General features: G+C 44.4%; 1 protein-coding gene across 1 annotated transcript; it reads right to left on the bottom strand.

The window, feature by feature from the left end:
• Positions 1 to 420: 420 nt before the first annotated feature.
• hk1 (hexokinase 1) lies at positions 421 to 20872 on the bottom strand. The gene is made up of 18 exons (XM_076285407.1): positions 20516 to 20872; positions 17113 to 17275; positions 10824 to 10972; positions 10102 to 10221; positions 9507 to 9602; positions 9289 to 9388; positions 8806 to 8989; positions 8147 to 8302; positions 7740 to 7973; positions 5843 to 6147; positions 5138 to 5286; positions 4897 to 5016; positions 4460 to 4555; positions 3792 to 3891; positions 3286 to 3469; positions 2896 to 3051; positions 2432 to 2665; positions 421 to 2079 (listed from the first exon to the last, which is right to left on the bottom strand). Exons 1-18 carry the CDS (start codon positions 20576 to 20578, stop codon positions 1929 to 1931), a joined length of 2760 nt encoding a protein of 919 aa, XP_076141522.1. The 5' UTR covers positions 20579 to 20872; the 3' UTR covers positions 421 to 1928.
• Positions 20873 to 26106: the final 5234 nt, after the last annotated feature.

Raw genomic sequence — 26106 nt, 5'->3', positions numbered from 1 at the left:
CCCTTTAGACTAGCTGGGTTAGGGTTACCCCAAAATGAATCAAATACCGTGTTGATGAGATTGGCAAATTCTATATATAGATATGAAAACAGTATTCACCAAATATGTTATAGAGTTTATATGTGAATATGCAATGTGTTTGTGATGAATGAAGGACAGTTCCTAATGCTAGTTTGTTTTTGTGGAGTTTTGAAAGTTTTGAAACTCAATTTGAAATCGTACTTGTTTTCATGTTCTGCTTCTCATTTGCACATGACATGATGGTGACGAATGAAATGCTCATTTGGGCCTGGAGCTAGCGAGTTGTGTATGTTAACTGAACTGACATAACGCTCTTGTGTTGTTTACTCATCACTATGCACTGGCCATGAGTCTGTGAACAGATACTTGTGCAGTGAAGTAACACACATGTTACACGCATTTGGTTGCTCATCAAAATAATATTTTATCATATTTTCTTTACGGTTCACTTTCTGGAGCAACTATAGAGCATCTATGTAATTGTACAAAATAAATGTCCTAAACCTCTGTTACCAATTAAGGCATGCATTCCTCATTACCTGGGGCTAAAATACACTGTACAGGTATTCTCAAGGTAGAACTCACAAAAAGAAATCTTTGCAACACACACACACACACACACACACACACACACCCATCCACTGTAAATTTACCATTATGTTGTCAAGCCCCCAAAGCTGAAGGATTATAGTACAGTAACACCCGTGAAGGGCTTGTGCCTGGGTACGTTACACTGCAAAAAGAAAGGGGCCATGTAGAGACATAAGGAAACACACAGTGCTTCTTCAAAGAATTGTAGTAAAATAAATATATATTTATATGCATATACTATTTATGCATTTAAGTATGTGCTATATATGTAAAGATTTCTCAAATGGTTATAGATTTTCAATGAGTGAGGGTTTCCCCCTTCTTGTCATAGGGACAGTTTTGGCTTTGCAAAGGCATGACATTTTCCACACACAGTCAGATCCTAGTCTGCTTTGGTGCATGGTTGGTTCTTTTATTGTGCAAATGAGAGGGGGGGGGGGGCACCAAAAGGAGGAAGTGTTGATGCGTGGGAGAGCCACCGTGGAGAAAATAAAATGGATGTTGATGGTCAGGCAGATTACCATACTAGGGTAGAAGCCACCCTGGGTCTGGCCGAGAGCTCCGCTAAGCAGAGAGCGTACAGTATGTGATTTACCATCTGAAACTGCAGGGACTTCAGCAGCGTGCAACCAAGTTCAGTGACATCTCATGACACGATAACACTCCCATAAAATACAAAAATAAAATAAATAATACACACAATGTTACTGGATCAAAGATATTCTCTTCTCTGTGTATCTAGACAACTTCCCTTTTTGCTTTATATATTCTGTACAGCCACACAAAAATACACTTTTACAGCAGCCTCACGACAAATATCTGAGAAATAGACTCAAGTCACAGAGGATAGCCCGCTTCCTACATACACACACACACACACACACAGACACACACACAGACACACACACACACAGACACACACACACACACACAGACACACAGACACACACACAGACACACACACACACAGACACACACACACACACAGACACACACACACATACACACACATTAACACATAAAAACAAAGTGAAAAAGACCGGCAGAGATGGAATAATGTTTGTGACAACCCGAGAGGCAATGGAGCCAACAGAGAGCACCCCCCCCCCCCCACACACACACACTTTGGTGTGTTTCCGATGGAGGGCGAAGCTGAGCGGAGCGAAGGGGAGCCAAGCGTGGTCACGGCTGCGGCAATCAGGCTGTAGGAGCGGCAGCGGCGGTGGCGGCAACGAGGAGGGAACAGGGGCGCTGGGCGGAGGGTGGAGAGCGCAGGGCGGAGGTCGAAGGTTAAAGGTCAGCCAAGCCACGGGCGCTCAGCTCTGCTGCTTCTCCTGCTCGCGCAGGCGGCAGCCCACGGCCGTGATGAGTGCGGCGCCCTTGCCGCTGCCGTCCTCCGACAACAGGAAGTTGACGCTGCACTTGGGGGCGAGCTCGTTTACCGTCTGGTGCATGATCCGGGAGAAGCTGCAGGGAGCAGAGCAAACACACAGGGAACTGTTAGAACCACACAGCCTCTCTCCCCATCTCTCATCCACTACATCATCAGGCTTCACTTTACTCATCATGATAGAGTACATGCACATAGATATCACCTAAACTTTCTAAACGAGCCCTCTGAGCACAATCACATTATACATGCCCATTCTGAGGTGACCATTTAGCTACAGAACTGGCAATGTACTTGATAGCTCACTATAATGTATACTAAACTACTTCAGGTAAGAAAACTGTTTTTTTTTTACATGGGTGTTCCCACGTGTAATGGCATATAAAGCACATGCCAATGCTTTTTGTTATAGCTTCGTGTTGGACTTACTGTGGATGGAGTTTGTAGAGAGTCCCGTCCACCCCCACAGTGACGTTCAGGTGGTCCAGTCCTCGGTTCTCGCGGATCTTGTCGACCACGGCGGCCATTCCAGCTCCGCAGATCTGAGCGGCACGTCGGGACACAGTGCCACACACCTCCTTCACGATGATACTGTCATCGCAGGTGCTGTCTAGACCCAGGTGCTGTAGGATGGACCTCACTTGCAGTAGAGCAAGACGATCACTAGGGGGAGACAGAACGTCTTACTTCATGCTGACAAGTCGATGAGCGGTGTTAAGAATGTTCATTATGCACAATGTTGATGAGCTCTGCTGTTATTTTGTCTATTCAACATTAAACTCACACATATGAACAATTACATTTGGGAAATGTACTATGAAAACTTTTAGTAGGAAAAATGACCTCACAAAGTTTATTCTTGTAATTGTTTACCAAACCCCAGTGCTGCTTACCTCTCTATTTGAGAGAGGTACTTGGTTTCAAAGATGCCCCGGGTTTTCAGAGTCTCTGAAATCTGGCCTCGGAAAAGGAAGCCACGCTTGGTCAAGTCGATAAGGATGTTCCGTACGATTTCTCCCAGGTACATGCCACTGCACATCTTCTCATACCTGGACGAACGTACCAGCAGATATTGTTACAACATGTGCAGAGAGCTGCAAAAACTACACACATAATGCTAAGATATGGAGATAAAGATGATATGAAATGGAAAATGTACTACAAAATGTACTTTTATAGTTAAACTAGAAACACATCAGGCATCCTGTATAACAGAGTAACTGAGAGCTATGGGCGGTGGGTGGTGGATGTTTAGTCTGAAGACTAAATGGAGTGGGACTAACCTCTGCTTGCCTGGGTTGAGGGACAACTCATCCACTGCCCTGTCATACTCTGTCCGGATGTCGTCCAGGCACCCGTTGTCTCCAAAGGCGCCCCATTCCATGTTGACACACATCCGTCCCTCATTCCCCTCGACCGTCTCAATGTTCTTCATCTCCTCCATGTAGCAGGCATTGCTGCCCGTACCTGGAAGATCACAGCACAACTGTCTGTCAAGGCATTGACGAATTCTAAACAGAGCTATAGCTTTCTAAAAATAGAATATAAAAAGGCTTTTTAAAAACATAATCACATTGTGTCTCTATGAATTGTAATATGTTATGCTGCATTAGTTACATTTCAAATTAGAATTCATGAATCCATTATTATGAATTTAATCATTATAAGGCAGCCTAGAATGAAAGCCAAAAAGCACACAAGGAAGTAATATCAGTCAAAAAATCGTATAATATTAAGAGTGCTTGTGATGTTAAAGTGTAGGATAGTTCATCAGTGTGTTAAACCTCACCTGCAATCAGTCCAACCTCGCATGTGGGTTCCTCGTATGCACAGGTCATCATTGTACCAACAGTGTCATTCACAACGGCCACCACGTCAAGGTCAAACTCCTGTTTGTGATGTAGGCAGGGGTTAGAGTTACATGAGGCCGTTGATAGGCTAATAACCACACAGGGTTAGAGCACAGAGAATTTATCATCATTCAGAAGCGGCTCGTTGCTTTGCCTTGTTACAAAAGCTCTCCTGATCTCTGCATTGCAATTATGAAACTTACGGACACAAAAAATGGCAGAAATAAATGTTTCAAAGCATTACTATCTAGTATCTCTTTCATTCATCATGCTCATGGCTGCACTTCTTTACTTCTTTCTCATGTTTAGACTCACTGTTTATAAATGATATAAACAACCACAATTACATGGATATAATGGACTTCACTCCACCCTGTAGCTATGACTCCCAGTGGGCCTATGCTGTTCTCATGTCAGAGTCAGAGACATTCCAGGAGTTTTGTAACAAACTCCTGAGAGAGCACTTCTGAGTATTTCTTCCTCCCCGGGCCATGCGGTGAAGCTCTACGGTAATGCAATGGAAGATTACCGCCTAGCCCATACAGCACCCCCAGCTTTCCCTCCCACGGTCATTTTCAGGAAATGTGGGTGTTGCGCAACAACTCACCTCCCTCCTCTTAATGCCCTCCCTGAGCAGTCCCACCACATCCTCCCCCTCGCAGTCGGTGGCTTTGAAACCTTTTGTCCAGTTCACAAGGATGCCCTGAAGCACAGACAAGCACACACACACACACACACACACACACACAGGCAAATGTTTAATTTCCTAGACAGGACATCAACCAGAGTAGTTTCACCATGTACTAGTGCTGTCACACATGTAGAAACTCTGTTGATAACATTGACTGGGACATTTTATCTAAACTAATGGTTTATGAAATAATAATAATAATAATAACAATAGTAAGTTGGAAAACAATAAAAGCATAAAGAATGTATGTGTTTGGTAAGTTTACACCAGTGATTTCAACAGTGGGGTCTTGATTGATTTCATACATGCATGATTGGCTAGGCTCAGCCTGAGGCAGAGTAATGTCAGCTTACCGCATCCAGGCTAGTCTGCTTGCAAGGGAAGGAGAAAGTGAATCCAAGAGGCAAGCGGGCATTCTTCATGCCCATGTAGTCCAGGAAGTCAGATATGCAGTGGACGATGTGATCAAAAAGCTAGGAAACAAAATAGTCAACAGGTTAAAAATACATAATAAATAAAGATGATCCCTTTTCTTCAATTGCTTTCATTAAGGGTCATGTATCATGTTGGGAGTGAAGAGTGCCGATGCCTTGCCTCCTCTCCAGTTCCCTGCATGATCTCCTGTGGGATGGCATAGATTTTGTTGTGCATCTCCACAGTCCTCCTCTTGCCACTGCGAATCTTCACCAAGAGCACCCTGAAGTTTGTTCCACCCAGATCCAAAGCCAAGAAGTCTCCATTCTCTGCAAAACACATAGTGACAATAAGCCTAAATACCTAGAATTACCCAAAGGATTTTGTTACTCAATCATTTCCACTAAAATGCTGTGACATTACTAACATTGAGATTGAAGAGGCTGATAGAAGGGTACCTGTAATAATTCCGGATGACCTCAATCAGGGTCATTAGCAGGACACCAAAGGGTCTTAAAATACATAATGTCATGTGCTTTCATTGAGTAAGCCAGGGATTACTAGTCCATAATCAGGAGCTTTAAATCAGTTTGAATGTGTAAGCACAACTGCACAGGTACTGTCCTGTCAGCTGAGCCTAATGACTTTCTTTAGCATTTCACTTGACTTGTTCAACATGGTGTCTGCTAAAATAAGATGCTAAAGAAGACACTGACCCTTTCTACTCTTCATGCTACCACAAAGCAGAGCATGTTGTGCACCAAAGAATTCTCTACATTACAGAATGATGCATAGTTATTTAATAGGATGTATACATCTCACCTGCATAATGAGTGAATTTAAACCATGATGTTAAGCCATAGCGTGAGATTATATGCTGTTTACCTGTCCCGTCAGGAGTCTGTTTCACATATGTCGGCAGCATCTTGACAGTGGCCTTGTCCTGAGTGTTCTTTCCAAGACCGTTCTCGATCTCCACCCTCATCCTCTTCTTCACCTCCAGCAGCTGGTTTTTGGTGAGACGGAACTGGTCCAGGGTCTCCTCAATCTGCCGGGTCTGGTCGGCTAACCGATAGGCCCAGGCAGTTACCATGGCAGCCCCTTTGCCGCTGCCGCTCTCCGAGAGGAGGAAGCGGACGTCAGAGTCAGGCACCAGCCGGCGGACGGTCTTGTGCAAGCGACGGGAATACCTGTCACAATATAAAAGACAAGAGTGGTCAAATAGGATAGGAGAAATATGTGAGATGATGTGACTGGACAAATATACAAATACACAAATGATTCTGTTAAGATAATACTATATCATCATATTTAGGTGCAATTGGCTATGTATAGGCCTAGGCCTAGGTTTGTCAGGATGGAGTAAAGGTTTACTAACTTTAGAAATGACATCTATGTAGGTCTAATCTCAGAGGCAAAATGGGAAGACACTGTGATTGAATACACCAGTGCATTCTATACATCTTGTTACTTTGCGTTTGAGCAAAGAGAAGTCTGTGAGTGTGTGTCGCTTTGGATAGAAGTGTCTGCTAAATACCAGTCAACTTTTAACTTTAACTTGAAATGACACAAGACAATGTACTGTACAAGAAATTACCCAACAGAGATGATACAATAAAGTATTATAACATGTCATACTTTTAGCATGCCTTTAAAATGGCATTATTGCTGGAGTTTTTTTTTAATATACATCCATATTTTAACAGTAAAACTATGCTTGCACCTCTGTTATTAGTGCATGTACGGTCATTGTCCTTGCATCATGACAGAGTTCATGTTCTTGTGTCATTTCCTGTGCCTTTCTGGTATTGTTGGGGAATAGGCAAAGTTAGTCAGGTTTGTACAACAAACAATGTTTGGTTTGTACAACTTTTCTTTGAAAGCTGAAGTGTTTTATAAAACCACAATGAAAACGAGAAGCAATACAGCACAATTGCATTGTTGCTGTAAACATTTTACAGTATCTCAAACTATAAAGTAATAAAGTGAAGCATGACCTTCATCATACTCTGAAATCAAACCATTGTATAATCCTTTGTGCAGTTATAAGTTATAGTTATACAAGTCACTAGGGAGAGTGTTCTGGCTTTTGTCCTTGTGTCTATAAACAAGTCAGCTGTCTGCATACCAGAAGAGTCCAGTGTCTGACACAAAGGGTACATCTGTTTCTGGAAGATGTGATACAGTTTCACTCGTGATTATACTTGCCTTTTAAGAAGGTAATGGACAACAAAGTTTGGTGTAGTGGTGTGTTGGTTTGTGGAGTCCAGGTGTGACAGTATGGCTTTGTTTAGGCAACTGTCTGAAATATTTGGTGGAAATATTTGGTGCTGTGAGGGCAAACATGGTATTTGTTGCCACACACCACATTATAATGGGGGGCTAGAGGTCACTGTGACCTTCACAGACAAGTGCCTGATTTCTGCACTTGAGAGTGCAAGATTCATAGAGTGACTAGTAATTAATCACTAGTAGCAAGTAGTGTTTAGTATTCAGCAGACACACCACATTATAATGGGGGCTCGAGATCCAAGGTCACTGTGACCTTCACAGACCAGTGCCTGATTTCTGCACTTGTAGGTTTCATAGAGTGACATAGTATTTGTAAGTGATTGGTAGCAGATGCTTTTATTCAAAGAGATAAAGACTCAAATCAGTGGGTTCAGGAGTCAGGGTTGACCTTTTGTCAGGCAGCAAAGCTACCACTCTTCCATCATACCTGTAGATTGAGTTACATGCAGACCTAACAAAAATACCCAAAATGCATCTTTCTAGTACTCACTGTGGGTGCATCTTGTAGAGGGAGCCGTCGATGCCCACTGTTGTGCGGAGGCGGGGCACGTGCTTGTTCTCCTTCAGGCGGAGCAGGATAGCCCCGAGCGTGGCCGCAATGAGGTTAGCTGAGCGGTGAGACACGATGCTGCAGATGTGCTGGACGGCGATGCAGTCGTCCGTCGATGCCTCCACACCCAAACGGGCCATTATCTCTTTGGCTTTGCTCAAGCCCTCCTTGCTCCTGAAAAAAACCCCAAGCATTACATGTGCGACTGTTAACTTGAGGCAGTGAAAGAGCACGAGATAGCAGACAATCTGCAACAAATATGTCTGCTATCTAACAAAACTACAAAAACAAAATCGATAATACTTCTACACATCTATGAGCATTTTCACCGTGATTCTTGTTCTTACTTCTCCATGGCTGAGACGTATTTGGTTTCAAATTTCCCTCTGGTCAGCAGCTCTGGGGTGATCTGTCCCTCGAACAGCAGGCCCTCTTTGGCCATCTTCACCAGGATGAGCCTCACCAACTCCCCCATGTACATTCCGCTCACCATCTTCTCAAAGCTGCAAACATGGACGACATTATTCACCACTCCAGGTGAAGGTGCAGCAGACCAGTATAGTATAAGTATATATACTCTTTTGATCCCATGAGGGAAATTTGGTCTCTGCATTTATCCCAATTGATGAAATAGTGAAACACACTTAGCACACAGTGAGGTGAAGCACACACAAATCCTAGCGCAGTGAGCTGCCTGCTGCAACAACAGCGGCGCTCGGGGAGCAGTGAGGGGTTAGGTGCCTTGCTTAAGGGCACTTCAGCCGTGGTCTACTGGTCGGGGTTCGAACCGGCAACCCTCCAGTTACAAGACCGAAGCACTAACCAGTAGGCCACGGCTGCCCCAAGACAACAATATGACTTGGGCTGATCATTTACTTGATATTCCTCCCACATTTATGGCACACTAGTGTCCATTAAAACTAAAAGGGAAAGGAATTATTTGCAAAGCCCTGATTAACCTATTTTCTAAGTGATAATGTGCATGTATGCATGCATAGGGGCTTACAGTTGCTTGCCGGGGTTGAGAGATCCTCTGTCGATCTCCCGGTCGAACTCAGTGCGGATGTCCTCCAGCATCCCGTCGTCGCCGAACGCACCCCACTCTGTGTTGATGCACATCCGACCCTCGTCTCCCTCCACCAGGTCGATGTGTCTCAGCTCCTCCATGTAGCACGCGTTGGTCCCAGTGCCTGGGCGGGAGGAGAACATTAAGAGAGACAATAAGACCCACAACAACAACAACAACAACAACAATGACAACAACAATGACAACAACAACAACAACAATGACAACAACAACAACAACAATGACAACATTAACTTGCATTTATATAGCGCATCCAGGGCATTGCTGTGGGGCAGCAGCAATTGCATTTGACAGAATTGGCCTCTAACTGACATCTGATTGATGCATAGCCAGTACACATGATGTCACAGGTTTGGATAGGGCTTGTGCAAGCCTGATCAGTTCTTCAAAGGGCTTTCTTACCAATGATTATGCCAACTTCACAACGATGGTCATCAAATCCACAAGTCATCATCGTTCCGACTGTGTCATTTACGACAGCCATGATATCCGCCTCGTAGTCCTAAGATTTACACATATGAAATGAGGTTAAAATGTAATCAGCAGCATGGATTATATGAAACGTGTTTGCCAAAGTGTTAGGTGTTATGTAAAGCACACATAAGGGAAATGTCACCCACCCCGCGCTTTTTGATGGCCCTGTTCAGAAGCTGGACCACATCCATGCCCTCTACTCCGCTGGCTTTGAATCGTTTGGTCCAAGTCAGCAAAACAGCCTTGTGTAGGACAAACAATAGAGCACTTTGAATACTAAAAAAATATATTGTGTGTCAGATAACTCACAACAGCGTTGTGGTGGTATAGTATAGTATATATATATAAGTATATACTCTTTTGATCCCGTGAGGGAAATTTAGTCTCTGCATTTATCCCAATCCGTGAAATAGTGAAACACACACAGCACACAGTGTACACACAGTGAAGTGAAGCACACACTAATCCCGGCGCAGTGAGCTGCCTGCATCAACAGCGGCGCTCGGGGAGCAGTGAGGGGTTAGGTGCCTTGCTCAAGGGCACTTCAGCCGTGCCTACTGGTCGAGGTTCGAAACGGCAACCCTCCGGTTACAGGTCGGAAATGCTAACCCGTAGGCCACGGCTGCCCCGTACACTTTAAGCCTCATTAGATTCGAGCAACTTAATCGTCACATCATCATCATCATACAGCTGGTTAATCATCACTTCATCATCATACAGATGCCATTGGTCGCCTCTTACCTCGTCCAGTTTGGTCTGTGCACAGGGGAAGGAGAAAGTAAAGCCGACGGGCAGCTTTTTGTCCTTGATGTTTTGCTTCTCCATGAAGTCGCCCAGGCACTCGGCCACGTGGTCAAACAACTGTAGCATAAGGTGAAGACAACATAAATTAGAAGTTATTCGCTTGAATGGATGCGCTTTCCCCAGTCTTTGTTTGTGGTGCTACACCTCAATTACATTAAGCAATGAAGTAGTCTTCATGAAACTGGATACATCTCTATTTCACCAGTTTATTTTTGGCCAAGTGTAAAACAACCAAGCCAACATATCAACTGCATGCTTCATCAGAGCAGATGAGTTCAATTTCATGAAGACTTGTGTGTGCTACCTCATTACCTTTGGGTATTTACTAGTTGAATCTGTTGTAAATGTCTTAATACTTGATAATAATCACTGTGACCGTGATCTGTAATTATTTCACTGTAGCTCTTTTCTTGTCCACACTTGAGAATATCATTTCAACCAGCATCTTCAATATCCAAATGAGCTCATATTTGTACGGTGTCCCAAGGAGTTGTGCTAGCAAGTACTAGTCAGAAAAAGGTGTGAGTTCAATTCCCAGCTGAGCAAGGCACTTAACTCTGGAGAGACTGGCCCTTGTAATAATTGACATATGTAAGTTGCTTTGGATAAAAGCATCAGTCCAATGAATAAATATAAGTATGAAGGCAAGAACTCTTTACCCTGGTTCCACTCCCATGCATGATATCCTCTGGGGTGTCATAGTTCTGAGTCTCGATTTGCACAGTCTGTTTCTTCTCATGAGAAACCTTCACTCGCAGGATACGGAAGTTGGAGCCTCCAAGATCCAAAGCAATGAAGTCCCCCTTTTCTGTGATAACACAAGGGCGGAAATTGTTTTACAAGTTTGTTCCACAATTGTATCACAATTATGCAAGTTATACGATGTTACTCTCCACCACCCACAAAATAAACATAGGCCTACATACATAAACATACACACAAGCATATATGTGGACAACACAATAGCTCATGTAAACTGAACTGATATACCTACATTGGTGAACTGTAGGCATATCAATGTATGCAAAAACCATTGTGTTGGTAGGAAGTCAGAAGTACTCATTCATTCTCACTGTTCTGTGGTCAAAATGTGTTGAGGCAACATATCTCATGAGTAAAATACACTCAAAATAGATGCCAGTACAACTCAACTCTTGCCAACAAGAGGCAAGCTGTCTGCCAAATCTGTGCAATTTGTGTCTGTGAAAGTTCCCACTGTTTCAGCTATATTGCTTGCAATGTGAGTGAGGACATCAACTGACCATAAACGTGTCAGTGGATCACTTGATTCCTTTAGAGGACTTCCTTGTAAAGTTGTGATATATATATATATGGTGCAATAAAGTGACTTTAAAAACTGCCAACAGTTGGGTGATGACAGATATTCACGAAAGGAGTGCAGTGTGGCTCTGTCACAGATTGTCTACAACAGTGTTTCTCAAAGTGTGGTCCGGGGACCACTGGTGGTCCTCAAGCTATCCCAAGTGGTCCGCGAGCAGACGTGGTAAAATATAATATAGATGAGTTGTTTGCAATATTGAACCAACTTGTATGTAAATCCAAACAGTTCTGCAACACTGTCTATGTAAGATATTCCAGTTTAAATCATATGAATCCTCTGACACAATAAGCAAAGTGCAAAGACAATTAGCAAGGTGGTTCAGTGAATAAGTTTAGGCCTTTTGGGTAGGCTAATATACTGTTGAAGTAGGTCTAATCTTTTTTTTAGCTAGGTGGTCCGTGCGTTTCTTTTTTATTGGTTAAGTGGTCCTTCGTCTGAAAAAGTTTGAGAAACACTGGTCTACAATGAGAGTTTTCTGACCCTGCTTCATGTTCGATACTTGGCACATATGTTGTTGTTATAATTCAAAATGTCAGTGCACAGAGGCACTTGGTTATTGGTGAAGAAAACGTGATACAGAGATTCATTCAAAAAGTCCACAAATGAACTCCATATAGGCTTTCCCTTGCCGTGTCAAGGTCAAGGTTATTTTACAGAATGATTACCGAAAATCTAACTATTAGATAACTATAACCATATCAGACTGGACATTTTTACAGTACATAAAATGTCTCTGTCTTTGCAGAGAAACAAAAACATTGAATTGCCGCCATCCTGCATCACTCTGATAAACTTATATGAAGTGCTGATTATCAGGGCCTGTGTGTTCCCCCCTGGCTACCACTCTGACCCGGCTTTAACCCTTAAAGATGTGGGGAATGTTGGGAAATGAATGTTCTAAAGAATATCTGGGTTCATTGAATTCCACATAGAATTTTAGAACCTTGAATTGTTGCGGGATGGAATCTTATGTTAGAATGTTCAAAAACCCACACCTTTAAGCAGAGAGGGTTAAAGCGGAGCTAGCTAGTAATCAAGGATCTTTGCTTTAAGGGTTAATAATCAGTGATTATTTTCCTAGCCTATTCAGATAGATAGATAGATACTTTATTGATCCCCAGGGGAAATTCTGTTAGGTCAGAGAAAGAAAGGGGACGAACGCCAGTAACAGCCACTAAGTAATGGCACTTTCACACAGTGGTATGAAGTCACGACAGATAGTGTGAAAGAACTTGGCATCTGGATGCCTTCACATGACTTCTCGCACAGTCAACGTGCCCCCATTTACTGTAACTCACACCTCCTCGGAGGAGTCAAGACTTTTGTCACAAAATGATGTATTGTTGAACAGTACCAATCTCCCTCCCTCTCTCTCACTCTCTCTCTTTCTCTCTCTAACTTTCTCTCTATGTCTCGCTCCCTCTCTCTCATCTCAATCTCTCTCTCCTCTTTTTTTTCTGTATTCTGGACAGGTTCATCAGTCTCTCTCTTTCTTTCTCTCTAACTTTCTCTTTACGTTCTCTCTCTCATCTCAATCTCTCTCTCTCTCCTTTTTTCCCTGTATTCTAGGCAGGTTCATCAGTCCCATTCTTGTGGTTATAATGTGCGCCCCACCCTTTCTTCCCAGCTCTATGAAATCTGCTTTTGGCTCCAATCATGTGGGCAAATTGGATGGGCTGCAGCCTAAGATTACTATGGTCCCTTGTGTCCCTGTCCAAAGAGCCAGTTCCCCAGCGGCCCGTCAGGGCAGCGAGTCTGGAGCTGCCAAACTGTCCTCTCTGTCCTGTCTGTCCGCCTGGCTCTGCACTGAGTCTATAATTCATCTATTTTATAGTCTGATCAGAGCTCAAGAACTGGAAGTGGTGTGCAATCTCTCCATTGCCACCTCCGCAAGGTCAATGTGCATCAGTGCGTCACACTACACAGCCTTACATGACCTAACATTTGTAATCTTCCAGGTAAAATGACAGGCATTTTTACTCACTTTTTACCAAAGTAACATGACCATGTAATATAAGACAGATGTACTGTTTTTATTACATTGTGTGATAGTATGCTTTGTGATACTAAATATAAAATATATGCATGGGCTCAAAAGCATTTATTGGAGTGTTTTTACGGAGTATCTGATTTCTTGGTCAAGTATGTTAACACACAAAGAATTTGGACTCCGCATTTAACCCATCCATGAGCAGTGAACACACACGTAGCTCTTGGAGAACACAAACACACATGCACGCACACACACACACACACACACACACACACACACACACACACACACACACACACACACACACATGCACACACATACAAAAAACTGGAGCAGTGGGCAGCTGTTCTTCTCCGAGTAGCTGGGGGTAAACGGCACTTCAGTCGTCACTATTGTGGGAGGGTGACCCCGGCCACATTTCTATCCTGATCTGGTGACTTTTTGATCTTAAGCCCACTTCTCTTCTTTTAGGCCACTTCATAAAAATATATTAGAATCATGTAATGCTAAACAGCAATGGCAAACATGTCTTTCAGAAATCCAGTGCAATATAGCACTTTTATATTCATCATCAAACTACCAATACTTACTGTAGTCAGCGTTTGTTCAATGTATAACTTGCTGAACCACGTGTCTTGTGTTAAAGCACTCTGAGTAGAGAATGATAGAGAATGGCTCGATGGTGTTTTAAGCCCCCAACTTCGTCTTCCAGGCAGCGCTGCGACCGTCGACTTAAAGGCACCTAACCCTACCCCTTAAACCTAACCTTAACCCATGCCTAACCCAAGCGCATTCCAGGCAGTGCTGCCTTGAAGACAACGTTGGGGGCTTAAAACACCAAGAAACTAGAGAATGCTTATGCAGCCTTCACCAGCACAAACAAACAAAAGAGACATAAGAGATTATATTTGAGATGGTGAAAGGGAGTTGACAAAACCATCCACTTGCTCATAATCCTGTCTCTCTCTCCAGTGTTCCCTGAGGGAATAATATTGAGGTGTAAAGGCATTTAGGAGGAATGAAAACATCCCCAAAGACAAAAATCCCTCACAGCTTTTCGAGGGAAGCCTAACGTGCCTCCCCCAAATCCTCTGCTAACATAGATGTGAAATGTGCCAAGTCACTCTCTGTGCTTATGTGTGCAGATGCTGCTCTTAGTGTGTGTGTATGTGGCTGTGTGCGTGTGTGTGCCTCTCTGCTCGGCAAAAACCGGCTGTCACCTGATATCACAGCATTATTCTGTTGCACAAACAGCACATTCAGAGAGGGCAGGAATTGCTGCAGAGCCTTTTACAGCTGCAATCTAAAGTGTGTGTGTGTTTGTATGTGTTTGTGTGTGTGTGTGTGTGTGTGTGTGTGTGGGGGGGGGGGGGGGGGGGGGTTGCAAGGGGAGCGGAGTTTGAATTATTGAAAGAAAGGACATCAAAATGGTCACTGACTCAGAACAAAAATAAACAACTACGCTTGTTGGACAACTTGGGAATGAGTTGCAGTTAATTAGGAAGCCATGCATGTTATAAATATCTCTTTGGTCCTCTATGTATTTCACAGTCCACAGTACTCACAACAAACACTACATAATTGGCCACACTGGGCAAAAGTATTAACTCAAACTATACAACCAGTAGATTGTTATGCTAACCCAAGCTGAAGGCCACAGTCTTTATTTAGCAACTAGCTTGCTGACCACAGGCGATACAACAATAGGGTGCAGGAGAACAATGTGAGGGCAGGGCACTATCAGGGGCAGCAAATGGCAAAGCTGTCAGGTTAATAGCGCTGGAGGTTAAATGCCACAGCATGTGTTTGCACCAAAGCAAGGCTCTCAGTCTCTCTGCCGGGTAGTCACTTGAAACAACAACGGCTCTCCACAACGCTGGACATCACTGACCAACCAAATCTGAGACTGTGTTCCTTGCAAACAGAGAAGCCCTCTGTGCTTGAGCTAGCAGCCCCTGCACATTGTTTGGATGCAGTTGTGGGTGAACACAAGAAACAATGACACAATCAGGAGGTGGTTTTTTGAATGGAAAACGAAAATGTTATACGTGATGTGTCAGATGGTTTTTGGCATGGGGGTGGGGGGTCAGATTGGTACTCAGACAGGGGATCAAGCAATTAATTTGGGAGAAGTACTCATCCAGATTACTGTGAAACAAAGAGATTCTGCCCAGGCACCAAACCTAAAACAGTAATCCACTGATGCTGCCCTTATCCCAAACCAAAAAGGGTTTGAAGCCCACAGGACTGACTGAAGCATGCGTGCTGCTTTATGAAATTACAGTGTTCACCTCGCAGCGGCTTGGCCAGACTCACATGTAATGACCAGAGGGTGGGATTATGGGTAATCTGTGATGTAACCGCATGCTCAGCACGCCCGCCACGCGATGCCAGAGGGGCACGGACAAAAGGTTGCTCACAGACGGGGTTCACCGTGGTCACTCGATAGCCTCTGCTTCACCGACCCATGCTCTGTTCCAATACGTTTGGAAACATATGAGGATTGAGGACATGCTTATTGAACTGGACTATAAATAGTGTCTTGGCTTTCATGTGACACGTCCATGGGACATTCAGCCTTACACTTCACAGTACTATAGAGTACTGTATTATTGAATAGCACAATCTAGTTTTTCATTTTACACCATGTGATGGTATGGTATACATTCTTCCTCCACATACAGATGCTAATCATGTCTTGTGAAGCTATCTGTAAGAGAGATCTGCAAGCATGGTCATGCCCACATCACTACACAGATAGGCAGCCACACAGAAGATCAGACGAGTCGAGTCTATTTGTATCTTTCTGCGGCAGTATCTGAACACATTCCTGTTTTTAGACAAAAGGGAAAGTGGGATAATAGATAAGTTTGGTAACACTTTACTTGTAAGGTATCTACGTAAGAGTGACACTGTCATAACCCTATGAAACTGTCATAACCCTAACACTAACCCTAACCCTTACTCTAACCCTAACTTGTCATGACAAAAACCAAATGACACTTGACAGAAGTGAGTGACAGAAGCGCTATGTCATAAACAGTCTTATGACTTATTTATAATGTTCATGACACATTCATGACAGTGTCATGTCACTCTTATGTAGATACCTCTAAGTAAAGTGTAACCATATGTTTAGTTAGATAACATATTTTTATCTGCCACTGCCTCCTGTGTGTGAAAGAGGACTGGTTTGAGCTTTGGGTGGGTGGGTGCTCACGCACCTGTTTTTACCCAAAGGCGCTGAAAACATGAGCTGTTCTGCTTGTCAGACTGGTTCCTAATGAACCGAAAACAAAAAAAGCACCTGGGGTTGGGAAAGACAGCATTTCTTTTGGTAATGAATACTACATTCCACTACCTCATAAAAGAGTATTACAAGGTCAAATACTGCAACTTTACCTGATGCATTAACATATCATGCAGATTGATATATGAATACATTTGAAACCATGTCAAAAATTACAGAAACTGAGTGATCTTTAACAGTTGATTTTCTGCTTCATCTAAACCACGTGTGTTCTAAAACTTCCATCTGGTTTATGCTCGATATGTGCTGAGCTGCTAGTCGATCCACCCGTTTATCCTAACAGTGTGCGGCAAGCATCCTCACCTGATCCGTCTGGAATGGACCTCACGAAGGTGGGCAGCATTTTGACGGTGGCGGTGGGGTTGGTATCCCTGCCCAGGCCTTTCTCCATCTCGCGCCCGAAGCGCACCATGATCTCGTGCAGCGTCTCGTCCGAGAAGCGCATGGAGTACAGGTATTTATCGATCTGAAAGGTCAAGGGTCAGAGCAGAGACACGCATCTTATTAGGAGACCGGGAGGGAAACATACACCTTGGCTTGGGACGGATTATTAGCGTCAGGTACAGGACTAATGATGGTGTTAGGTGAAGTAAGAAATGTTTGTGTTTGTTGCATGTTCAGATGTTACTGATGAACACATAATCCCAATCAGATCAGACAAAGTTAGATATTCACTTTACACAGAGTTCAGCTATTCAGCATAACACAACATTTCTGTTATGTGGTTTTAATCACAGTTTTAATCACAGCTGATGATACTTTTGATCTTGGAGAGTCGAGTGTCATGCCTTTCCCCCTACACCATCTGCTGTCCACCATAGACGCTCGTTAATTGCATCCAAAGAGTTGAAATGAGGACAGCCGGCGACAGCTCGACCCATTCATTCAGTCAGAAAGATGAAAGAATTCAGAGTGAGCAGCTTCCTATATCCTTTGCAGGGGATCGCACACTACCCCGAAACGTCCAGAGCAAAAACACTCAGTTGCCTGGTGCTGTAACTCTCTCTCTCTCCCCCTGTGTGTGTGTGTGTGTGTGTGTGTGTGTGTGTGTGTGTGTGTGTGTGTGTGTGTGTGTGTGTGTGTGTAATCACAGCCTGTTACGGCATGACCATGTGAGAGGGGGAAAAAAACAACAAGTGAAACTGTCATTGTCCAACATTTGGTTGGCTGGTGACATTTGGTTGGGCAGTGACATAGTAGCTGGCTAAAAAGACACATGTAGCAGAGAACAGAGGAGAAAGAGGGAGAGAAAAAGAGAAAAGGGATGGATCAAGCCCACAAGATGACACACAGTGATGAAATGATTCACTGTTACCAACTCACATGAGAGAGCAACTTAGCAACTAGCCCAACAGAGCTACAATGACTGTATGACATAGATACGACTTTGGAATGGCCAGATAGCCGGTTAAACTGGCTCATTTCCTGTTTTGTGTGGATGGCTTGCTTAAGCTGTGGCCAGTGCAGTTTGTGCAACACTTTCATTACCTCTTCACCTCTAACAGAGAGAAATGACCTCTGACCTCTGGGTGCAGTCTCCGTTTAGTTTCTTGATTGAACTTATTTAATCTAAACTGGCTCTTGATAGGTTAGCAGACTATGGATACTGTGCAAGACATTTCCTCTTTATACAAGGGATCACACCCATCTGGGAATGTCATTAACATACCAATGGGAGTTTTACACAGTCCACTTCAAATTCAAATTCACTGTGTACTTAGGAGGGTGTGCCATATAAGCTATTGTATAGGAGGCTTATACTCCCACCTACATAAGCCATTGTATAGGAGGCTTATATACAGTATACTCCCACCTACATACACATCACCTTTGACTTGGATTTCTCACGAGTGGAAAAATAAACGGATGAATTGTCAGGTTGAGTGCTTATCCCTGTTTTGCATTGTCATGGTGAATACTCTCTCCAGCATTTTATATACGTATTTACACAAAGAAAATAATACCTCATTTTTGTTGAAGTAAAATGAAATTAATTACTTTTGTGATGGATAATATTATTGGGACATTTAGGTAAACATCCACAGCTTGATGTACAATCTATGAATGAGTTATACTATTTCACTATATCCTAAGATGACAGATCAGCTAAGCAGAACTAAAACATCAATCAAAGATTAATCCTTGAAAAAAAACTAAATTAAGGACAGTTCAGATGGTAAGTTCATCATCAATCATGTGAGAACCCAGTTTAACTCTGACGGAGCTCAGGATGTTCTTGTCTCCTGTGTTCTTTGAGCTGCGTGTGTAAGAGCTAGAGCTAAAGCAGCTCTAAACGGGATTGGTGGTCTACCGGCACGTCTCATCTATGCTCCACTCGTGTTGTGTCCGCCACAGTCATCATGGTGACATCACGGCCTGCCCGCCACAGTCATGGTCACGTCACGGTCTGCCCGCCACAGGGGTTCAGACTCCCTGCTGAGCTCCATGGCACGTCAGTCATGTCAGCCACAGCAGCGGCAGGAGGCTCCCAACACAAGGGCAGAGTGAAAGAGGAAAACCTCTGTGCCCGTAATTACACACAGCACATATTTGAGCATAACTATGTAATGGTTTGTGTACATTACTCTGAGTAAGAACTAGTTTTATTCCTTTTTTTTGTTGTTGTTGCACAGATGACTACCAACAGATGACTACCAACTTTCGAAAGGTTTTAGAAGTGTTTCTTCTTGGTTTAATGTGTTATCCTGTCTTATTTCCTGTAAGTTTGCATTCTTTTCCTCCAGCCAATCATTAGAGGCTGAGCAGATGCGGAACATGAGGAAGTCGTGCTCTGCCAAGTGGCTGTTTCTCCCTGCCATAAAATAAATGAACACACGCACACACACACACACACACGCACGCACACGCACGCACGCACACACACACACACAGACATACACACACACACACACACACACACACACACACACACACACACACACACACACACACACACACACACACACACACACACACACACACACACACACACACACACACACACACACACACACACACACACACACACACACACACACACACACACACACACATATACACACAACATGTTTGCATTCCTTCTTTTCACAATGATGACATGCTTTCACTAGCTCCAGGAAAGGTCTACAACCAGGAAGAGGTGGGGCAAAGTCATTTAGCCAGTGAAACTTGACTCCCCAACCCCCTAAAACAGACCCAAATCCCCACTACCCCCTCCAGCATTACCCCCTGCTGGGCTCCCTCTTTGCGGTAAGGGGTCAAGAGAATTGGTGAATAAAACTGAGAGAGACAGACAGAGAGAGAGAGAGAGAGAGAGAGAGAGTAGCCACCCGGACACCCTCTCATCCTGCTTTTCAAGGACACTGCAGCGGCTTCCAGTGCTGATGCCCTGACCTCACGCAACCTTCCTCTCCTCTGCCCATACGAAACCCACCAAACTCTGAACCCCCAGGAAACCGTCCCACTCCACCGGCTGAAGAGGAGACGACACCCGATCCTGCCCTAAGCCTAAACAACAGCACGTGTTACCTGTAGTCACATGGGCGCCTCAGAGCTTTGAAGCCACAAAGCTGTCCTATTTTTGGGAAGGGAGCGTAGGGTTAGCTACTTCTCCTTCTCCCCCTCTCTCTCCTTCAGGCTCTTGGGTTTAGTGAGGGGCGTTTGAGAGAGAGAGAGAGAGAGCGCCCCTTCTGCGAGAAGGACTTACCTTTTTGACCTGGTCATCCTTCAGCTCGGTGAAGTAGTAGGCCAGGAGCTGTGCGGCTATCATCCTGTTCACCGGTGTGGTGAAAAAAGAACCGGTGAGCTGACAAACCAAAGAGAACGAAAAAAAAAAATAGAGGAAGAAGAAAAATGGAGAAAGAAATGAACTTCTAAGTCCTCTTCAGTGAAGTGAAGGTGTAGACCAACTTTGGGCTAGATCACAAACTCAGGACAGAAGATGCCAGCATGTACGCAAGTTTCCCCCTCTAGCACCACTGGAGGTCTGGCTCTGCCTCTCTCTCTTTCTCTTTCTCTCTCACTCACACTCTCTCTCCCTGAGCCCCAGGAAGTCAGACTGCCTGTAATACACTGACATGATGCGGAGGGGAGGGACAGGGGACTGGCTTAAGTCCTGCCCACCTCCTGCTTCCTGATTGGCTCAGCTGTACTGGCCCTGGGGGTTGAGCTCAGCTGACGCTGAAGCTCCCCCCTCCCTCCCCCTCTTTCTTTCTCTTTCCCTCCCTCCCTCATGCGCACACACACACACACACACACACACACACTCATGCTTTCTCTGTCCTACATCAGTGTGTGTGTGTGTGTGTGAGTGTGTTGAGGTGGGGTGGTTGAAGAGGAGATGAACAGAGCACGCGGTTTAACGCTGCCGACGAGAGAGAGTTTCACACCGCTGATGCGGGGAGAAGCACGTACGGCATGCTGCTATGCAACCCCCCCCCCCCTCCCCCAACTCCCCCTCCGCCCCCATCACACACTCAGAGAGGTGGAGCTAAGCCGAGGGGGGTTGGGGGGGGGGGGGGGTTCATTGCACATACCCCCGTGATGAATACATTACTCTGGAAAACTGAGGAGGCTGGTTAAGGAGGAAATTCTGCTGAGTAACAGCCCACGTACCTCGTCTGCTCTGCGGAAGAGGAAGGAGAGGACACGAGGAGGACACAGAGAAAGACAGAGAGAGAGAGAGCAAGAGAGAGAGAGAGAGAGGATGAAAGAGAGATGGACAGAGAGAGAAAGAGAGACAGAAAGACAAAGAGAGGATGAAAAAGAGAAAGACAGAGAGAGAGAGATAGATAGACAGGGAGAGAGAGGATGAGAGAGAGAAGGACAGAGAGAGAAAGAGAGCGACAGACAAAAATGCAGAGAAAGGGGCAGACAGGAAATACATCATTTGACTGGCTAACAGCGGGTTCCTCGTAGTAGAATTTCAAGGAAATGTGTGGCTCCAAGGGCACTGCTAGTGCATGTCAGTGGTATTGCACCACACAGGAGAACTGGGCTTACATGCGCCGTCACTTAAACTTCATCCACCTCACAGGAGCCCGGGGCAATAGGAAGTGGCTCAGAGGAAACTCTCCCTCCGAACCGAAAGCACAAACACACGATAACAGGACACATCGAATGGTGGTCGTTTACACTTGTGTGTGACAGAGATGTCTCATTAATTTCTCATGACTGTGGAAGACAGCTGGCAGTGTGACAGGCTCCACTGTATTCACACAAACACACACACACACAGTACACACACACTGACAAACACACACACACACACACACAAACACTGACAAACACACCCAGCAAAGCAAAGGGTGAGTAACTCATCTCTCACTGACGTGTGACAGTAAACGTGCCCTTCCTGTGTCCCTGAAGTGTCACAGTGTGGCTACCATTATGAAAACATGCATTTGGTCTCATATTCAAGGAGACATTGGCCTAGTTAAGTAGCTTGACTAACACCAGAACGGTTCACAAGGGTCTGTGGACCCTTCTTTCACTTCCGATTTCCAAGGGGCATAACCAACAGTGAAAATAAATTTAAACTGGCACATTCAACTCTATACTTTAGGAGGAATAGCAAATATACCTTTTGTGTAAAGTTTAACAAAGGTTGTTTACACAAGTCCAAAGAAAATACAAATCCATATAATTTACTGTTGTTACCAATACATTGGTTGTATTGTCCAGCACTGCTAACTGTACTCCTTTGTCTATCATAAAAAGCTCGCCCTATGCTAGATAAGCAGTTGAGACTGGTTCCTGGGTTTTTGGTGATTCAGAAATTGACTTCAGTGGGAGGTCTCCAGACGGACCTACAGTAGAGCAAATTTAAATCTGCTAACTGGTTTGTCTGGGTTCACCCAAGCTGTCATTTAAGTGCATGGTGACAGACTCTTTGGCTACTGTGTCTAAACTGATAGGTCTATCAGGGCAGGTCCAGCAATGACAAGTCTTACACTTTTTACAGCCAGCAATAACATTTTTAAAACAAAGAATTCATGTCACAGAGAGAGGAACAAGGAAATGTATATGATAGTAGCTAATAATTGAGCCATAAGATGTTCATAATCTAAAATAGGTTACATGATTACCAACACTTCCCTGACACACAATGACAAAATACTTTGAAAATATGTAAGTCTAAGTAGGTTTAACAGCCTGAGTGATACAACGGACACTGATTAGAACAAAAACAATACAATATATATAGGAACAAATTTAAATATTTTTTCATTCATTATGAAATAATTTCACTCAACAAAACATTTCTATTAGGCCAATAAATATATCTGTCACCTATATATATTAATAAAAAAAAGCCTAGTTATAGTCAGTTGCAGTTCTATGCATTGTCATCCTATTGTTCGTATAGCTCTAATTAAATCAGCTGTTCGCACTGTGAGGATTATGTGCCGGTCAGCTCCGTAAATCTGAGGAGGCCGAGGTGTGTGTCCATGCACACCCTTAACGAGCACTCAGACCGCACTAAAACCGCCACACAAAACATGCAAGGCACCATGCAGCGCATCCGCACACACATGCAAAACATCTCCCTGCACCAACCCCCTCAAGAGCTCAACTTTACGTACGTGTGACAGTGACTGAGACTCGCCGTCGCTGTCCATGGCTGAAGGCGGGTAGTCCACACAAGCAGATTAGTTAATCCGAAAGTCAGTCGAACCAATTTGCTTTTCCAGATTGGATTCCTTAGGGATTTAAGTGCGGGTGCTTACACAATCGAATTGCGACCACAGCACTGTACAGTCCTTGGACCTCTGAGCTGTCTGTGCTGTCTGTTCCCCTTGTGATATTTCTGAATGAAAGCTCTTATTGTTGGTCAACAACAAAAAAGATGCAGAATGCACAGAGAAAACTTCTTTCGCTGATGAAATAACAGAACATAATCAGAATATCTGAACGACACAGTACTTTTCAAACGACAAGGAGCAGGCCTGAGTTCTTGGATGCACTGAGGAAGTTTACCCAGATTGCAGTGCATTAGTTTCAGGAGAGCATGAATATACTTATGGAACAGGGTTAATCTATTAGTCATTGGGTAATGCTTTGCTAAAGGACAAAAACAGAGGGCAGGTCATTATCTCATTCAATATCAAGAGGAAGATTCAGCACAGGTGAACAGGTGTACAGGTGAACCAGTTCTCTCTGTCTCTCTGCCAATGTGTGTGTGTCTTTATGTGCATGCATGCAGACGTGCATGCATGCCATCGCACAGTACCAAATGTGTGTGCTTGTGTGTGTGTGTGTGTGCATGTGCATGTGCGGCAGCGTGCATCTATCTCTTCTGTTTACGTGCAGCCACACAGGAGCGCCAGTCTCATATGCCCCCCCCATCCCCATCCCACCAGCTGAGCTGCTAACCTGCACGCAGCGCATCCACCTACATGACAGAGAGAGAGAGAGAGAGAAAGAGACATAGAGAGATAGAAAAAGAGAAAGAGAAAAGGAGAGAAAGAGAGGGAGTCAGAAAAAGAGATAGAGAGAAAGAGAAAAGGTGAGAGAGAAAGAGAGAGAAATAGAGAAAATGATTTATCCTTTATCCACAATCAGTTCTTTCTATCAGAACCTCCATATTAACTACCCAAAACATGGCATCTGCACTAAGGTCTGGGGTGAGAGTGATGCTGTAGAGCAGGATGTGTGTGTGTGTGTCTGTGTGTGTGTGTGTGGAGATGGCTGGTATGGAGCAGTGGCTGGGTTGCTCGTAGGACAGCGGGGATTAGGGTGAGTCATTTCTTCCCCCCCTCCTCCTGACCAGCAGGCAGGGAGGCGGCCAGTGAGTGCGTGGAGCTCGTGAGTGACACATCGCGCAGCTCACCCGGGTTAAACTCCTCGTCTTAATCCCACCTCAGCTCTCATTTGGCCAGCGTGCACCTGTACCTGCTGAGCCAGCTCAGGTACTACAGCGAGTGTCTTCCGCCATTTCTGTCATTACAGGAGTGTCTACAAATGAGGAATGGCAAACCAGATGCCAACGTTTCGACATGATTGAAAACATGGAGTGTTAAATTCATCTTGGAGTTTGAAAGCAACATGATAATTACAATTTTCAGAGATTATTTTAAAAAAATGAAACAAAAAGGGAGAAAAGGCTATTCGTATTTGAGAGATGGCCCTAAAAATTCTATATCGATTGTGATACTAAGTCTGGCGTCTATTGTAATTCTGACTAGAGCAAATGAAAAATCTAGGGCTGCAGGATCAATATGTCCTTAGGGTAGAGAGACCAGTTGCCCAATGCATAAGCAAATTAGTGTGACACGGAATCAAAAATACAGAATCTGGGTCAATGACTTTAAACAGACTGAATGGACACAGCTCAGTTTGGTCAAATGTATTACACAGCATGTATCAAACAAAGATAAAATGTACAACCTTGGTTTTAGGGAAGATGTCTGTCTCATATCAAGGACAAATAGGGCCACTTTGCTGTGACTGGCCTTGGAAGTGATGGTGAGGTTAATCAGTGCTGGTTGTGTTAGGAGGCAGGCGGAGTGTTTCAGATCCCAGTGAGAGTGAGTGTGTCTCGGCGTGCATCCCTGGGGCCCGCAGACACGTGCTGCCTTTGGAGCTTTCTGGGGAACTGCATCAGGGGCACACGCAGGGCTCGGATGAATAGTGTATAACATTCCATTCCGGCCAACTCCCCCCTCTTGCACTGCTCCAGGCCACAGCACGCCATTCCTTCAGTTCACTCGTGCAAAGCTAGCACACTCGCACGCACACGCACAGGAGCGTGCGCACACACACACACTCACACTCACACACACACTCACACACACTTAGACGCGTGCGCGCGCGCACACACGCGCACACACACACACACACACACACACACACACACACACACACACACACACACACACACACACACACACACACACACACACACACACACACACACACACACACACACACACACACACAGAGGCTACCCACACGTCTAACTGCCTCGATACCATCAGAGTGGCAAACACCTGACAAAACAAAGACAGCATTTATGCATCATGAGGTCAGTGGGATCTGGTCAGCCGTGTTTCATGAAAGACCGTTTTGTGAAGGCCCAGTACAGGTAATTACATTTCAGGACTTAGCAGCGCTAATCTTCCATACGTTCATCTTCCAGACAGAACAGTAGCCTTTGGTGCGCTTTCTGATTGCTATTTCATGGTCCATTACGTTGCAAAAAAATCCAACTGGCTCAAACATTAACAACTTTATCACTGTTAGGTCACCTCCATCCGCATACAGATAGACTGATAAAATACTTTCGTTTGTTTGTCC

The sequence above is a fragment of the Alosa pseudoharengus genome, unplaced genomic scaffold (assembly GCF_046254945.1).
Source record: "Alosa pseudoharengus isolate Yale_2024_CS ecotype anadromous, Long Island Sound unplaced genomic scaffold, YU_APseudo_1.1 YU_APseudo_1.1_scf_15, whole genome shotgun sequence".
Lineage (NCBI taxonomy): Eukaryota > Metazoa > Chordata > Actinopteri > Clupeiformes > Clupeidae > Alosa > Alosa pseudoharengus.
The sequence above is the reverse complement of the archived record's forward strand: the minus strand, read 5'-3'. Positions and strand labels throughout refer to the sequence as shown.